General features: G+C 45.7%; 1 protein-coding gene across 1 annotated transcript in view; it reads right to left on the bottom strand.

Moving 5' to 3' along the window:
* Positions 1-983: 983 nt before the first annotated feature.
* The window catches only part of SYNPO2L (synaptopodin 2 like), a 31,410-nt gene continuing 14,023 nt past the window's right edge, over positions 984-18,370 (bottom strand). Inside the window, exons 3-4 of the mRNA XM_058029451.1 lie at positions 17,094-17,755; positions 984-3,319 (exon numbers count right to left, since the gene is read on the bottom strand). Of these exons, the coding sequence (XP_057885434.1) occupies positions 984-3,319; positions 17,094-17,755 (2,998 nt within the window). The remainder of the gene's footprint in view (positions 3,320-17,093; positions 17,756-18,370) is intronic.

The raw sequence follows: 18,370 nt of genomic DNA, 5'->3' as shown, positions 1-18,370 counted from the left end.
AGGCCCCACAATAATACCTAAGTCATTTCGTATGAAGTTTTACTTGTGACTTTCTGTTTTCCTGACCTTCACTTCCATGCTGAGAATGTCTGTAAAGGCCCTCTGTTTTCCCCTCATCACAAAGCTTTCAGCAAGTTTTATGTCATGACCCATTTCTAATTTAGTCCCACTTCTGTCCTGAACTAAACCAAAAGATCATGAACAAATGCATATTCAGTCCTGTCTCATTTTAAAGCCAACTGTACCTCTTCCCATGCAATCCACCTTTCTACTTACAGCATCCATATCCTGTTCAGTGGGACTGATGCTGCAGGGCCTTTCTTTGTGCCAACCAGACACTCCTGAGCTTGGCTTTGATTTTGTGTATCCTTAAAAATGGATACTTCCTACTGCAGTTCCCACAGGTGGTGATAGCCCCATCAAGTCCCCTCAAAGCTCCTCTTTGACAAACTATTTCCAGAGCTGATAGTGGTAATTAGTACCAGCTAGGATGACTCTCCTTTTTAGCCCCAGCCCTGGTGACTGGAGGAACAGGCACACATGGGCACTCTTGGGCACAGCCACACTGCCCACATGTGCATGGGCAAACAGCACTGCTCCCTCTGCTCTCTTGCCTTCTTTCCCATACCCCCACCGAGGGAATTCTGGGAGAAATGTCCCAGGTGAGGCCCCACTTGTCCTTTCACTCCCTGCTGAGTGTTGCTGTGTGCATGTGTGTGTGCACACACAGGTGAACTGGACAGACTGGGAGGATCAGAGAAGAACGGTCTCATGGGAAAGCCACAGCCAGTAAGCCTTTCCATGAAGCATCCCATCTGAGACCAAGGGGAGGCTGGGGAAGGGGGTGGTGCAGAAGGGCAGTAATTTTTTGAGGCTTTTTTTCTTCATTTTGTGTCACTCATCCCAATGTACTGAGCTGACATGAAAGACAAAACAAGCACTATCTCTGTGGGGCCACAGACAGGATGGGAGGGGTGCCTGCCTCAGTGATGGCCAAAACTTGGCCTCCACACATTGGCCTGCATGCCTGTTCTTGCTGCAGAGAATTTGGGCCTGGCCACCTGAAACCGAGAGGCAGAGGCTGAGTTTGGAGGAGGTCCCTGTCCCACCTGTCCAGGCTCTGGGGAGCTCTGATATGGCTTAGGGGAGGGGCTGAGCTCCACCTGGAAGGGTGCTGGTGTAGCAGGGGCAGAAGAGGCCATTTCTGTTCTCCACAATGGCTCATCCAGCGTGGTGGCTGAGCGGGGCATAAGCACAGTGGGTGCCAGGCTGCTGGAGGCTGGCATGGGAGCCGGAGTGGAGAAGCGACGAATCTCCTGGGTCTTGGCTATTTTCACAGGGACCTGCTTGGCTGCCACGAAGGATGAGCTAGCCTGTGGGGTTGGCTGACCAGGAGTAGTCTGAGTGCTGGGGCTTGGGGGATCCCCAAAACAGAACATGGCTGACTTCAATTGATAGGGCTGGTGGCGCATTAAATCAATGACCTTGATCCCTGATTTCTGGCCAGGTGCCTTTTTCACTTTGCTCTCTGCTTTGCTAGCCTGAGATTTGCTGGCTGCCAGAGGATAGAAAGGGGAATGCATTGGGTTGTAAGCTATCGGAGGGGGAGCCCGGATGTTGGGTGAATATTTCCAGCATGAGGGTAGAGAAGGGGATGGAGAGGGGGTCCTGGGCTTGGACTCTGGCTTCGGTGTTGTTTCCACCACATATTTGTCCATGCGGCTCTGGCGTTTGGCAAAGAGCTCTGCCCCCTTGCCTTTAAGCTGAGGCATGTCCTGGGCCCCATTGACCAATCCAGCATCTTGCTGAGGCTTGGGGGCCACCGGAGGTGGGGTCTTGAACTTGCGGCCTGAGGACTGCATGAAGTTGCAGGCCTCAGCACCCAGGCTGAGGAAGTCCTCCTCAGGCCCAGACTCAAAGCCTGCCGCAGGGTGGTCACCCTTTGGCTTCTCATCCAGGTTCTGCACCAGAGACAGGAGCTCAGGGTTGGGTGAATTCTTCTTCTTCTCCTCAATCTTACTGAACATGGGTTTCTTGTTGCCCCGTCGGCGAGCCTCCTGCAGGATGCCTGTGCGGGGAGCTGGCACAGCAATCCTCTGCTCCCTGGAGGTTAAGGGCTCTGAAGGAGGTCGTGGCGTTGCTGGAGTTATGGCAGGAGAAGGCTGTTTTGGCACAGGGGAGCTGCTTCTCATGTGCTGTGATGGTGCTGGACTAATATACAATGAAGAAGAGGCTGTTCCAGGGACTCGTGGCTGGGATGCTGCGGAGGCCACATCCCCTCCTGGCTTTGAGGGAGTTGACAGAAAGATAGAGGTGGTGGATGTCCGGGCAGTGTTGGCAGAAGGCTTGACCTCTGAAGCGCTTCCTCCCCCTTTTGGCTGTGACTCCAGTGGTGATGTTGGTCTTCCTGGTGCAGGAATATACAGAGATGTGGAGGAGCTGACTGGACCACGCTGTGTTGGCACTGGGGCATTGGCAGGTGTTCCTGGAACCAGAGGTGAGAAAGGGGGAACCACTGTGCTTTGCCCACCCAGACTTTCAGTGGGTTTTTTGGGTGCAGGTGGCCTAAAAATGACAGAGGATGTTGCTGGACGCTGACCAGAAAAGCCAGGAGTAAAGGGCCGTGCAGACCTGTTGAACATGCTTGTTGAACTTGCAGAGAAGGGGTCGGGGGTGCCGGGGGGAGGAGGGAAGAAAGTGGGGCTGGGGGCAGTCAGGAGCTGAGTGGGGACAGTGGCTGGCTGCTTGCTGGGCACTTGCACAGCCTCCAGGTGGATGCTGAGGGGCACGTTGTCTGCCTTCTGTGGCACAGGCATATCTCCGTTCACTGTGCCCTGCTTTGGCTGGGCAGCTGGGGCAAGCTCTGGGCTCTTCTGCACTGGAGTTTTCTCAACTGTGTACTTCCCAGCCCGTTCCCTCTGCTGCTCAAATAATCGTGCTCCTTTACCTGAAGCTTCACTCAAACCTTTTTGCTTCTCTTCCTTCTGTTCAGAGTCAGATTTGGACTTTTCAATGTCTAGGTAAGTGTTGTCCCAGTCTGAGTGATTAGTTAGGCTTCGGGCATCAGAGAAACCTTCCTCATCAAATTCAGATTCACTGGTTGGAAAAACTCCGTCTTCCTCCTCGTAGGAGCGGTCTTCATCCACACTGCCAAAGCTCACCAATGTATACTTCTTAGCCCTCTGCCTGCGTTTCTTAAACATCAGCACCCCCTTGGAGTGGGGGTTGGGTGCATCTGTCAGCAGGGATGCAATGGTTCTGCACTTGGTTTTGGCTTCTTTCACATTCTTCTCCTGGATGCTTTCGTGGCGGTGGAGCTCTGAAAGAGACAGAAAGAGGAACTCTGAGAGGTCAGAAAAGGTTGGGTGGGCAAAGGTGGACAGTGAAATGGCTATAGGTGCTCCAGTGAACATAAGAGGAAACACAGCCCTTGCCCTTTTTTTTTCATTCCACTTTTGCTGGTTATATAAACTGTCTTTATAAACTGCATCTTTGTAACTGTTGGTAGAAAATCAGGAGCAGTTTTCTCTTTCCTGCAAACAGTAGAAGTCAATGCAGGTGTGGGGAGGGAATTCCTCCCACTCCGATGGCCAGTCTAAGTTTACTCATCAGACCTGGGATTTCCTATTTCTAAAGCATGTGAACAAGAGTCCCAGACGTTTTTACAGACGTTCCCTTGCTTGTGGAAATTTTTACCATTTATTTTTCACCCTGAAGGTGGAGCTCTGCTTTCTGTAGATGTTCCTTCTACCATTTAGAGGATTGCACGTGTGCAAAAGGAAGGGTGCTCTGCAGGCACAGCAGGGCTGCTCCTGATCTAAGCCCTGCAATGTCAGCTCCAGTCAGTGTGGTGCAGCAGCATTGTGTGTAGGGCTGTTTGCTGCTCTGCAGCAGCCCTGCCACTGCAGGAGGCAAAGGAAGAATTATTTCATTCTTGCTGCAGTCTCTTCCATGTGCCCCATGCCTGGCAAGGAAGAAGAGTACTTGCTCCTGAGCAAGAATCCCAGATCCCCACAAGTGATCAGCCAGACCAGAAGGAAATCCACTTAGACAGGCTTGCTTGGAAAAGACACCACCTGTTGGGACAGTGGCATAAAAGTGTGGGATAATAATTTTCCACCTGCTCTGTGGTCAGTAAAGCCCCAGGGAGGAACACTGTATCCTCTGTCTTTGTGGGCAGGGAAAGCAGGTGGTGAACAGGATTCAACAGTAAAACCAGGCTTGTCTGCCACTGAAAGTATGGACATGCCTTGAATCACTGCTGAAGTGACAGAAGTCAGCATTAGCCTTGCACAGAAAAAAAGCCCCACATACCTAAACCACAGACTAATTCGTGATGTCTTTCATTTCACCCTTTTCCATTGCCTGTTTCCCAGCATGGTAGTACAGATGAAACAACCATCCGCTGTACATATCTCATAATTTGTCAAAAAACCACCTTGTCCAGCCCTGACATTCCCAAGAGAGATGTAATAAATTCTGCTGTGCTGAAGGGAGAGGAGAGGAGAGGAGAGGAGAGGAGAGGAGAGGAGAGGAGAGGAGAGGAGAGGAGAGGAGAGGAGAGGAGAGGAGAGGAGAGGAGAGGAGAGGAGAGGAGAGGAGAGGAGAGGAGAGGAGAGGAGAGGAGAGGAGAGGAGAGGAGAGGAGAGGAGAGGAGAGGAGAGGAGAGGAGAGGAGAGGAGAGGAGAGGAGAGGAGAGGAGAGGAGAGGAGAGGAGAGGAGAGGAGAGGAGAGGTGCAAGGCAGTGCTGAGGGATGGTGTTAGCTCAAGAGATGATGGAAGCTGCTCAGTCCTCTCAGTCTCTCACTTCTGATCAATTCATCACAAAGCATTCACTCAATGTGAACCTTTAATGTCAGAGTCACCTGCAGTGAGGGACAGGGAGCTTAGTTAAGAAGTTTACTAGTTTTCCTGAGGGCTGCAGTCTCCCAAAACCTTTCTAGTCTACACAATTGTGGCACCATCATTCCATACTGCATCAGTGTAACCACAGCAGAAAGAGCTTCCCTTTCCCACCCCATGCTGAAAATAAAGTGTTGATTTGCAAAGCTCTATCCTTCCAGGAAGCTCTCAAAGTCTGTAGCCATTCCATAGCACATGCTGCTGCTTTGGGACTTCAGCAAGGGCAATTCTGTGGTTTGAGATCACTTCATGTGGATGCACAGTCCATTCCTCTCTTTTGCACCCAGAACTAGAAACAGGAAAAGCAATGCTGAAATGGCTCATTATTTGTACTTGCATTTGCAAAGTGAAGGCTCTTTGCAAAACTTTCCTTACAGAATAACTCCACCTCGCTGAACCAAGACTGAAGTAGTGTCCAGGTTTGTGTGTAGATTTAGTGTTCTTCAGGGCAGTCACAGACTTGCCCTCAAAGACCTGCTCTCCATGGTAGAAACAAGCTACAGTCCCTGAAGGTCTGCCCACTTCATTTACAAATCTGCATGCCTGTGTCTCTAGGGGTTGTTGACAATGGAGAAAATAAGGGAAGTTGTTACAAACAACTTACTAAAAGCTATACCTCACCTGGTGGTATTTTACTTCTAAAGTTATAAGGAGTAAGAGCAGTACCACAGAACCTTAGTCAAGTGCAGAATATGTAAGCTCTGGCCTGAGTGACTCACAGGAGGATTTGTAGCATCAGGAGCTACCAGACAGGGAGCAACACCATTCAAAGTGATGTCTGCACAGCCCTTTCTGCCAGCAGACTACCATGGAAGTGCCAACTCTAAACTTTGGGCTAGCAAATACTGTCAGAGAAAATGTAACAAAAGATGGTCTTTAACTCCACCAGCCTGTAGTCCTAGCTCAGCATTAGGGTTCATGTACAACTTCCCTAGAAAGTTGCTCTGAACTGTCCTGTGCTCTGAAGGAGCTGGCAAATAGGGCCCTCTGGGACCTGCTTCTCACCTCCCTCTTTTCTTCCTCCTAACTTTCTCCGCATCAAAGGCTAAAGCACACAACTAATTACACCAGTCCTCCCAACAGAAAAATGGTCATGCTATCCAAGCTACAATCTTCCACAACAGTTTAAGAAAAAACAGGAAGAGAAATCTTCCTAAGATGACTTGTAGAAGGTAAAGAGCAAGAATGAAATCAGAATAGGCAAAAGAATGGGGTAAGGAGAGTAGACTAAAAAAAAGTAGAGGAAAGGAAAGAAGAAAGGAAGAAGAGAAGAGAGAAGAGGAAGAGAAGAGAAGAGAAGAGAAGAGAAGAGAAGAGAAGAGAAGAGAAGAGAAGAGAAGAGAAGAGAAGAGAAGAGAAGAGAAGAGAAGAGAAGAGAAGAGAAGAGAAGAGAAGAGAAGAGAAGAGAAGAGAAGAGAGAGAAGAGAAGAGAAGAGAAGAGAAGAGAAGAGAAGAGAAGAGAAGAGAAGAGAAGAGAAGAGAAGAGAAGAGAAGAGAAGAGAGAAGAGAAAAAAGAAGAGAAAAAGAAAAAGAAAAGAAAAGAAAAGAAAAGAAAAGAAAAGAAAAGAAAAGAAAAGAAAAGAAAAGAAAAGAAAAGAAAAGAAAAGAAAAGAAAAGAAAAGAAAAGAAAAGAAAAGAAAAGAAAAGAAAAGAAAAGAAAAGAAAAGAAAAAAGAAAAGGATTTGTACCTGCATAAGGCTGATCCAAGCTTGAGAAAGTAGAGTCCAGACCTGGAGAGCTGGGCATGTCACAAAGCCCGTTTAATTCACAACTCCCCATAAACAGAAAGAGAGGCAATGAGAGACAAGCAAAGCAAAGCTCTTCTGGAGCAGAACCAAAACTCTGAGATGTCCAAGCTCTTTGCTATCAGTCCACAGGCCTTTTAAAGCCTCTCTTTTGTCTCGTAGGCTTTGCTGCTGAAAGCCATGAGGTCACTTTGTCTATTTTTGTCTTCATAGCTTCATCACTGAACAGTGTGATGGACATTGTCACCTGGCACTTAAACTTACTCTTTCCCTCTCCCTGTACTCCCTGTAAGGAGAAACTCCTATTTTTTATTTTAAAATAAGAAAATATACTCTATATTATCACAGCTTCTATGGTGTAAGCTTCAGGTTAGAAAGGTGCAGGCTTCAAGTTAGTGTTACCAATGCCTCAATGTCCAGCATTTCTGTGTCAAAGAGCCCCTCCGAGAGATAAAACTAACACAGTGTGCCTGTCCAACATGGAGAGGCAGAAGAAACCTGCACAGGAGGAAAATAAGTTCCCTTGCCTGAAACTCTCAGAGAGCACTCAGCTCGAGGTTAAGAGGAAGAAAAGAGAGAGCAGGAGCTTTCCTGTGTATTTCAATTTTCTTCCATGTCTGAGGAGAACCAGTCCACGGTTCAGATTTCTGTTGCGTACACAACTAAGGAACATTTAACAGAGGAGCATTGGGATTCTGTATGTCTGCAGTGAAGTTGTTTAGCTGAATTAAAACAGCAGAGGCTGTTACCTACACTGAAAGCATGGTTGTGCCCAGGGAGGGTGACAGAGAATTTGGAAACCAGGGAGTGGTGTTTTGGCAGCACCATTCAGAGCTCCAGCACAGGAGACTGCGAGGTGTTGAAAGATGAGATGCTCATAGTGAGGACTGTGGTAGATGGGAAGGAAGGGAATAGATGGTGCTGGGAAGTCTGTAGATCTCAGCAGTTGTGCCTGCTCAGCATCTCTTCACATTTTGTCTAGGTCCTGTCTTACCACTCCTTTCTGTACTCCAGCAAGAGCTCCTGAGAGACAACCCCAGAGCCGTGGCCAAGGGACACCCTCCCATGACTCTCCCTCCAGCAGCCCCAGCCTTAGCAATTCTGTAGCCTTGGCAGACAATCTCCAGTGTTAGAGAGATTGGAAAAATGAAGGTCTGACCATGTATGCTGAAATCCAGCAGCCATCACTGCACACCAAGAAGACAACTCTCACAAGGCAACACTGCTGTAGTGACAAGACCTGTCATGTGTCATACAGAGGCTCTTAGTGCAAGAGCAATGAAAGTGGTTCTTCTTCAAGCCTCTTCTTTGATGAATATTTACACATATAGGGATATATGTATATATATGTGTCTTTGGGGAAACCTTTTAATATTGATCCATACCACTGGAATGAAAATACAGCTCAGTCTCTTGTAAGAACATTCAAATGGAATAGATAAAAGAGTAAAAGGAAGGGTTATAAAACTCTGATAAATTCTGTTGGTGTAGTGAATAATTTCTATAGAAAACTTTTTGTTACCTTCTAAAGCACTTATTTCATGTACACACTGAATTCTGTTGGAAAAAATCCACAAAAAGGAAAAATTCTATTAAGCAAAGCCTATGGAAGTTTTCCTCTTAACTAAGTTTCACTGAAGTGAAATTATTTTTGTTACCTAATTACAGTAAAGAGAAGTATAAAAAGTACAGATCTTTCCAAGATCAGACCTTATTGAAAGAAAGCATTTTAATGCCCAGGAAAGCTACTGAACAAGCAGGCTTATATGAGGTCAGATACTGTTCATGTTCTCTAGGAAACAAAACCCAGTAAATTTTATTACCAGGACCGAATTCTAGAAAAGCCATTACTATAGAAAATAAGGTACTCTGCTAGTTCTAGAGATAAAGAGCCTGTTCCTCTGTGATGAAATACTACTTGTCAACTGCTTTTTTCCTATGAGGTCACCTCGAATTTTGTTCTTCCAGCTATTTATGTTAGACAAGGTCATTTTTCCATGGCTAATGTTGCAAATATCTCAGTAAGTCATTAGAGGCTACAGACATCTCATACTTTACATACCTGAAGTCCTTTCAAAATAAGATTTGGATGGGTTATATTGACCTTCTAAGTATTTCCCTTGAAAGTTTCAATCTTTAAAGCTTTGATCAGTATTTAAATTGCAAACAGTTAAGCAGAGGGGTATATATTCTTTTCCCTCAAAGTAAAGCTAAAACTCTTGGGATAGGAAATATTTGTCATTCTTGGATATTTTCACACTTCCATCACATAACCTGTGCATAATATAAAACACAGATATGACTTCAGCTCTAATTTAGGATGCTACAGACAAATGCTACAGTCCTACTCCAGTCTGCAACACTTAACATGTATCTGAGGTTATAGAGTTAAAATACTTGTCAAACCAGTGTTTCTTCTTAAATGGCTAATGATTTTAAATGTGCCACTGAGACACTGCCCCACTGCAAAGTACTGGTTTTGGAAAAACAGAAAGAAACAGGCTGTTCTGAAGGTAAGTTAACAGCCCAGGGAAAAAAACATGCCCATTCATTTTGTAGATCTTTGAGCATTTTTAGCCATACTGCTGTTGGAGAGCTCTGTTAGGCAGAGAGGGTGTAGAGACATCACTGTGCACGGCTGCAATATCTTAGTCTCATGGTATCCTGCTGGAGACTTGAGTAGCTTTTTCATTCAAAAAATCTCTCAGCTGGGTGACAGTTTGCCCTTCTTTCTGAGCTGGATGGAAATATAAGTGCAAAAGTGCAAAGGGTAGCACACATGGCCAGTTTTTCTGTGCTGACAGATCACACCTGGGCCCTGCATATTCCCTACATAGCCCTCTCCCAAAGGAGAACTTTCTTTTGCCAGGACAGCACCTGTTTAATGCACTAGTGAATCTGTCTTTTGCAGTTTTAGCCCAATTTCCTCTGAAAGGTTTATTCAGTCAATGCTGCACATCTTTCGATCTTACCCATTTCATGCTAATAGTGTTTGAGTCCATTTGCTAATTTTAAGAGTCTGAAGTCACAAAGATACAATGCTCCTACAAGTTTACATGGAAATAGGAGGCTCAGCAGAGGAGAGACCCCACCATAGGAAGCGAGAAGCCTGAGTGCGGTCTTAATTTGGCATCAAAAACTGGTAAGAAAACACACACACAAAAGCTTTCTCATTTTGAATGTGAGAGACAGACATCAGACAGATTTGCATTTACTAGACATGAGAGAATGAGATAAAAGGATGCCAGGATCTGCTAAGTCTGCTGCTGACAAAATTGATGTCTGACAGCAGGATACCACTGATTGATCACTCCTTTTGTCTTTCAGTCTATCCAACATCTACTCCAGTAATACTGACAAGTATATGCTCACCATCTCACTATGTGGACTTGATTAATCCACTTGCCAGATAGTCTCATTGACCAGTTGATTTTAGTCATTTTCTGCAACTGTTCAAGCTCCTGCCACATTAAAAATTCTAGCCTTTCATGAGACACTGTATATCTTTCATGTGTTACGTCATCTGCCAATTAATACACAGCAATCTCCACTGAATCCCCACGACACCACTGAAAATGGTATTATTGCTATTTCTTGTTACTGCTCACTAGGTACAACACCCAAGAGAAACAAGCCACATTTACAAAGCTTCACTAGCAGGGATTAGCATCTGAAAAAAGCAGATAGGAAGACAATAGTGCTGTACCTGGGAACACTTTTGAGCTCCTCAGTCCAGGTAACCCCCACACACCTGGGTTTCTCTGGGAAGAAAAACCAGAGAGAAGCTGCAAGGTGTCTCAGCTCCGTTCCAGATGTGAATAACAGCAGTTTGGGGGCTGTGGTGTGCCCCACAGTACATGCTGCTCGTTCCGTCTAGGTGCAGACAGAGGATAAGATCCACTGACAGAAGAGAAGAGGGTTGGGATTTTTTATCATCTGTCTCCTTGCCAGTCATTTAACATTGAGGTGGAGAGGACCTTTGATTGACGTTAGTGTTTAAAGCTCTGTGGGTGAAAATATAGAGGTAGTCCTGTTGGATTCAGAAGGCCAGTGAAACACTACTACCAACTTAGCCAGTTAGCTCATCTGACATCATGAGCCATTAATAGTGATGTTTTCTGTTCTATTCTTAGCCAATTGTGTGGTCACCTTACGGTACTCCTATCTCATCCATATTTCTCTCGTTGGAAAAGTCATGTGGAACTGTATCAAGTATCTTATAGAAGCCAGCATATACTGTGTTCATGTTATTCCTTCAGCCTGAAGTCTTATCTTACTGAGCAGGTCAAAGACTCTTTCTACTTTTTGTTAGTCCATGTTGATTTTACTTTTCATTTTGTTTTCTGCAAAAATGCACCAAAAAATCACTTCATGCACCTAATTGAAGCTAAATAATTGGTTTTTTCTTATTGTCACAGTCTACGTCTGCTAGAAGGGTACATTCTTCTCATTATTCCAAGGTACTTGGCAAGGACTGAGGACCATTCTGATACAAGTTTCATTAATTCCTTACATTTGACTTCTACAGAGAAGCTGACTGAGCCTTGTCCTTTCAGTACAGTCAGTGTATCAAGATATGCTGAATCTACTCACCCCCATTTCTGCTCCTGTGTCTTTCTGCAAAGAGTGAGATTCTTAGTTAATGTAAGTGGTAGATACTGATGACAATAAAGCTTTACACATTTCCCAGCAAACTGATGTCCCTTCCTATGATGGGTTTAAGTGAAACTGAAGAACAATTAGCCAGGTATTGGCCAGGTTGACAGTTTTCTCCTTCCTAACTATAATTTTCTCTCACTTCTCTTGAGTAATGTCTGTTGTTTAATCACTCCTTGTCAAAGTCCTTTTATGCCTCACCCTTTTATGCCTCTCCCTCATCCATCAATATCACTTTGTCTCAAAAATATTTCAGTATTGTCCCTGAGCAGACTTGTCCCTATCTTGTCAGAAAGCTTGTCCCATATTACTTTCAGAACTGATGGAAACAACTGGATGGGGAAAGGATTCCTGTTGTCTTTTTGCATTACAAATTCTTTCAACTAATATGTCAAAACCCTGGAATCTAAAACTACCAGCTTGATTAAGACAGTCTGTGGTGTTATATGTATAGCTGTTTCAGTGTGATTATTGCTCTAATAATCTTTGTGATCTGAGCTATTGGCAAAATTTTGATTTAATACCATTATTCCCCATCAGCCTTACACACCCTAGGTCAGAGTAGAAGTGCATGTGCAAGGCCAGGCTATGTTAACATATGAGACAACAGAGTCTGAAAAAATCACTAACTGGGGCTCTGCAAGGACCATGGAAATGTAGCTTGGAAGCAAACTCTGACACTGCTTCACAAGCAGCAGGATGATCAATGACCTCTGATCGTGTCTGAGGAACTGTGACCCAGAGTCAGAGTCACTGTGCTGCCAATAATAACATAGAAGTAATGTCTGAGTAACTGATTGTTTAAAAAAAGGTGCTTCAAATGGTATCTCATACAGTAGAAGTACTAGGACAAATGAGAGTATACACCTTTTCATTTCAGGAATCACATCGTTTTCCTCCATACATCTTCAAATGCTAAAGATCTTTCCCCTCCCAGAGAGTATTATCTGCAGCTAGATTTATCTTGAGCTAACACATGTTCAGCTAAATTTGTGTCTCTGTCAGGCTCTGGGGCAGCAGGATTGCAGTGAGGTGCAAAGGTTGAGCAGAGCAGAGCTCTATCAGCTTTACTTCCAGTGCTGCAACCCACAACATCTTCATTGAAATGCTGGACAAGAGTGATGCCTGAGGGAACGGTCCTGGAGGTCTCCAGTAAGAATACCTGAGGAAGATGGCAAATTACTTGTGACAATTATGAGATGACTCAAGAAAGAATGAAAAATTCATCCACCCTAGCTAAGACAGACAACAGTAGTTTATAATCTGGGTTCTGCCCCATTAATACATCAGCCTGAAAATACTACCTCCGCTTTCCGTAGAAGGACATCAACTGAAGGAATAAGATTAAATGTCATACTCAAGCCTAAAGGTGGAGAAATGGAGAGAGAGGGCTCTAGATGCCTGGTGTTTATCTCTCTGTAGTCTTTAATAAATGCCTTCCAAGTGGCAGGGAATTCACACATGAATGACAGTTACTAAGTGGGGTTTCTTAAACAAACACATACAACTAGACCGCTACTGCAGTGTATGGAAACTGATTTCCCAAGCAGAAGCAATTTCCAGTTTCATGCATGCTGAAATGAGATCACTCCCTCCATCTGTGGTTCAACCATGGAAGCTGTCGTCCTTGTTTCCTGAATGGCTGGCTGCTCATTGAGTGGCAAGGGCCAAGGGTGATTCACAATGCTAGGAACAGACTTCTGTAAGATCAATAGTTCAGGAATTAATTTTAATCTCCTGGTCTAAGCAGAATGCTTTTCTATTTTACTTTAAGGCATGTAGGATGTAGTAGTAGTAGGCTATTATCCTAAACCTATTGGTGTCCTAGACTGCAGTGAATGCCAAAACCAGTGAGTCACATAACTGTGATCATTGGAGTTACAACTGTCAGAGCTGAAAGCCAAATAGAAAATGTGGTGCAATAACTTCAAACTGCCATTCAGATACTTCATCTTGCTCACAGCCCCTGTGGCCTATACCAGTTGTAACAGGCTGAGAGATGGCTTTCTGCACTCACCCTCTCTGCAGAGAAATGTGACTGCAGTCACTCTCAGAAGAGGTAATCTCTATGACCTGCTGATGAATAGGCCACTTATTTATAAGCAACCTATCTTTTCAAGTGATGCTGCTGTACATCCGCTTTAAACAAGAAGGATTTCCTTTTCTGATATGGAATGAGTAACTTTGATGACTCTGCACAGGCAGCCAGGCCCATATAAAGCAGAGGAGGAAATTTCCCCACCCAGTTTTCCCTCCTTCCTCTACCATACATGGAGAGGCTCTTGAATCCTAGGAACTAAAAATAGTTCAGCAGATAAGTTTAAATTAAGATATTTTGAAGCACTTCTTTCACTGACACAGTGTGATAGCAAGTTAGGAATAGATTGCTGTCCTGGTATGTCTGTCCTATTTCCAGTTGTGGAAAAGGCTGAGCCTTTTGTCCTGTGAGATGATTTACAATGGGGCTGAAAATACAGCACACCCCACAGAGCACAAGTGGCTGAGAAGAAGCAACCCTGGCTACAGATGGATCCCAAGCCTCCAAAGGTGGGGTGAGAAGAGAAGGACACTGCAGAACCTATGAGAAACCAAAAAACTTCACCTGCAATTACTTGTGACAACTATAGTCTGATTCTCCCTGCCACAAGCTCCCACTTTCCCCCTGAAACTGAAGTAGATTTTTAAATTTGTATTTTCTGTCTAGAGATAGGAAGTAAAGAACAAAGCTACAGAAAACCCAAGAGCTGACAGCAGTAGCAGTGTTACTGAGATCCTTCAGGGCAACAGAGCAGTGAAGAATGTCAGTTGCTACTCTTGGTGATGTGCAAAAGAATTATTATGTATCTCTGTTCTTTTTCAGGGATTTCAGTTATTTATATAGAGGTTTGATGTTTCTAAATACTCATCTAGAAATAATGTACCCTCAATTCTGTTTGCTTGAGGTGCAGGGAGAAGTGGGAAAAGGAGACAGTTTCTGGAGCTTAAAAATGACAGTGAAAAGTTAGAAAGAATTAAAACAAAGGACAAGAGAAATACCCCCAAAATTGAAGTAAACATCAGAGCAGATATGAGAAAGTAGTACATTCTAGGAAGAAAGGATAAGGAACCACCTGGGGGTCAGTCCCAACAAAACAATTTTTCACATTCTTATGGTGCAGTAGTGGGAGCTGAAGAAGGCTGTGGCAAGGCAAGGAGGGTGTATTAGCAGATGCACTGGGAATACATGTAACTAGTGCTTCAAAAGGCAGTGCATAGGTATTCACAGTGGCTCTCAAATGTTTCCTGCCCATATATCAATACTTAGGCTCTCCCAACTGATAGTCCAAGTCACTTCCTGGAGCTAACTCAGGTTTTAAAACTCTGCCTGACTTTTAAACCATTATTTCACATTCCTGTTTAGCAAAACCCAGGAGTGTCTGTGTCCCAGAGTAGGGTACTGTGGTGTGGATATTGCTGAGGAAAGGCAGAGGAACAGTACTTTAAATGCTGCTGTCTCTGTGGGAGCCTAGAGCAGCTGTAGGAGCTGGAGCAATGCTAGCCCAGACATCCTCACCAAGGCTGCACCTTTCTGGCAGCTCTGCCATGTCCCCCCATGCCAGTCCAAGCAGCCTCCCATGGAGCCAGGGCAGCTCAGCAGTCCCCCATCCTCCAGCTGTGTATATACCTGTGTTTATTCCAGGTATAGGTGTTCTTTAGCTCTGCTCACCACATAATGAACACCTTCCATCCCTCTTCCTTATTTGCTTGCTTCCCTCACAGTCACTGGCCGCTGAACTGGACTTCTGGTTTAATGGCTGCTGTGCTCCAGCATGATCAGGATGTAGAATTTTGCTTTCTCATTTACTGAAAAGGTCCCTAACACAAGAAAACATCCTATGAGTTACCATCCCTGGCAGAGTAACTCCTAAAGAAGGACATCCTTGGCTAAACATAAACCAAAAAGAGGGTAAGCAGTGAAGGAGTAATAGGAGAATTAAAATATTACCTCAGTCTGCAGTACTTCTGGGAACCCTAACTCCAGCTGGCAATATTATTGCATCATCTCCTGCCATGGGATATTATCTTGCCATCAGAAATGCTCTGAATTAAACACATAGTTTTTCTGGGATCCCTCTGTACTGATGCAGTCCATGGAAATAAGTCTTGATGTAAAGCGATTGCTCTTGAACTGCTAGGACTATCGGGTGGCAGGGAGCAGCTGAACATGCCTTTCTCAACATTCACCTCATGCTTGGACATCATTCAAAGGGGGAAAAATAGCTTCATCTTTAGGGAGGCTGAGATTGCTGATTTCTTTCCTGTCCTAAGGAAAATGAGAGCTAAAGACTACGAAGAAGTGGAACAAGGCGTCAGATCAGGTGCAGTGCCCAGCAGAGCAAGACATAAGGGACCCAGCTGAGCCTCCCCTTGTAACACTGGAAAGAGCAGCAGGACAGTGCCCTGTCTGAAGGAAGCACCTAGGTTTGAAAGTTACCTCTACAGGAGTCCTTAGGCAGAACAGATAAAAGAATATTTAGCCCAAGGATAAAAGAGAGGTTTAATAATTGCCTTGCAGTATTATCCATCCTGGGTAAAATGTCTAGCATTTGAAGCAGGGATCAGAAGTTAGAATCTACATGTCTTCTTTCTGATTCAGTCTAGTAACTTTTCTGTGTCTCTTTTCCATTCTGTCACTTTTTTTAAGTCACTTTTTTAAAACTTTATTTCCAGGCTCACAGAAATGTAATGAGTTACAGTACACTGAGGTACATATATGAAGATAAATTTATGCTTACCTTGTTTTTAATACAACTAGATAGATCACAACTGCAAAATCTGATAACACTTTGTTGTGCCCTCATATTTGTGCTTGAAATACTCTATGTGTAGCAGAAATTGGGAAAGATATTCACAATCAAGGTCACTTCAGGTCCTCACCCATATACTACACTACATTTTGCAGTACTTTATTCCACATGGAAAGGTCCTGACTATCAGGGATGGCACTACAAGGAACTGTTTCAAGCTAATTTACCAACTCCTGCCTGTTCTTGCTGGCAACCCTCCACTGCCAATACCTAAAAAATAATAAATTCTACCTGAGCTCACCAGCTGCTGCCAGACAGACATGAGCATCCTTGCTGGAGTGAGTGCCTGAAGGGAAAGTTGATGTACAAGAGTCCCTCCCTGCGCTGGACAGGGTGAGAGAAATAAATCTGTTTCTGACAAGACTCTTTTGCAGCTATGCTGTCTACAAACGATCTCTCATCATCTGTAATTGGGCAATACTGCATGCCTGTGTGTCCATGGAGAGCTGAAGTGAACAGAAGGCTCCTTGGGGGCCTCTTGAAATAAGTGTTCTGTGCTTAGCACACAGGTAGCTAAGGGGCAAACTCAGCTGCCGTAAGATCTCTGGAAAGTCAGGGAAATTTAACCTCCAAGATATTTCCTGACACCATCATGTCACCCGAGTCTTCTTAGCCCAAAGTGTTGAAGAAACCAGTGACATCCATCCTTTTTCCAGCACACAGATGTACTAGAGCACATCTGGTTGAATGGCTGCAGCCTCTGTGAGTGACTCCCAGACCCCTGACTCCAGACTCTTTACCGTATCTATTTCTTAGGATGCCTTGGGTGAGGAATACCCCAGGGCCAAAGCTGCAGCAGGAAGCCCTGGTCTCTGCAGGGCTGATTTGACTCCTTTGTAAGCCAGAGGAGCTAACCCACCTGGCATTTGCAGGAATCAGGCTTTTGGAAGGAGCATCCAGCACAAGGAAACGGCATGGGTGAATGGCAGTTTAGGGGACTTACTGGCCTGCTTGGCTTTCTCTGTATAGGTGGTGGTCAGGTCTTCATCAATCGGGTGTTCAACCGGCCCCACCATGGGGATGAGGTGGCGCTCCGCTCGGATGGCCTTGGTGGCGTGCGGCAGGAGCATGGCCTCTGGGGAAGGCTCCCGCCCCTCTGCTGACGGCGGCCGCAGCTGTCCCTCGCTGTCCGAGAACGGAGTGTCCGTGCGGCTGCCAGGCAGGCACACAATCTCCCTCTTGGCCACCCCGCCGGAGCTGGCGGGCTCGGCTCCCCCCTGTGCCGCAGCCTCGGGCATGCTCTCGTAGCCGCTCTGCTCGGACAGGGACACCTCGTCCTGAGGCGCGTCCGCCCTGCCGCTGGTGCTGTCCGGCGGGGAGCGCGGGCTCCTCCTGCGAGCGCGGCGCTGCTTCTCCTGCGCCACGTTGTCAGCGTCGCTGTCGGTCTCACCATAGTAGGCCTCGCTGTCCGGTGGGGACGTGAGGCTCTCCAGGTGCCTCTGTGACCTCCATGGCTGCGAGGGCTGAGTGGTGGCTGGGGCTCCTGCTGCTTCAGAGCTGAGTGACTGTGCTGAGGGGCTGGGCGCAGATGGTGGAGAGAGCACTCGCTGCCCTGGAGAAGGGGAGCGCTGGAGCCACGGGCCAGTCTGGTCCCCACCAACTATCCTGTGCGGAGAAGGAAAAGTGGTGAGTGAGGTTTGGTTTGTGCAGTTAAACTGGAAGGAAACCCTAGAGTGAGAGACGGTTATGGCCTGGGACATACAGGTGTTATAGGACAGTGTTACAGGTGTTTTTCAGGTGGTACAGACACCTGAGGTGTAGATGCCAAGGACAGACTTATCCCTGACATCAGCTATGTGCTCTCATTCTCATTTTCTGCTTCACAGCTCTATGGAAACCAGGTGTTAAACATTCAAAAATCAGAATGCCCTAAAACCATAAAAAATCTACCAAGCTTAATCAGCTCCCCAGGCATTTCTCCTGGAGAGCTGAATTCCTGCATAGCAAGCATTCCCCAGGACAGTGAGACCAACCCTTCAGCCTGCAGCTTGTCAGCAGAGAACGGCTGGTGCTCAGCTATCACTGCACTCCAGCTGCTCCTGCAGCTGAGACTGTGTCAGATCTGCAGATCTGGCACCCCCAAACTGCTTTAGTTCAGACTGGGATCCCAAGAAGTCAGTGCTATTTGTTTGCTCTGATCTCTACGTGGGAGTAAATAGCAAATACTTAGGATATAAAGGCCCAAGCCTTGGGGATAGGACTATGGTATCTGGTGGTAGG

This window comes from Melospiza georgiana, chromosome 8, assembly GCF_028018845.1.
Source record: "Melospiza georgiana isolate bMelGeo1 chromosome 8, bMelGeo1.pri, whole genome shotgun sequence".
Lineage (NCBI taxonomy): Eukaryota > Metazoa > Chordata > Aves > Passeriformes > Passerellidae > Melospiza > Melospiza georgiana.
Note: the sequence above shows the minus strand (reverse complement) of the source record. Positions and strands in the feature narration are given on the sequence as shown.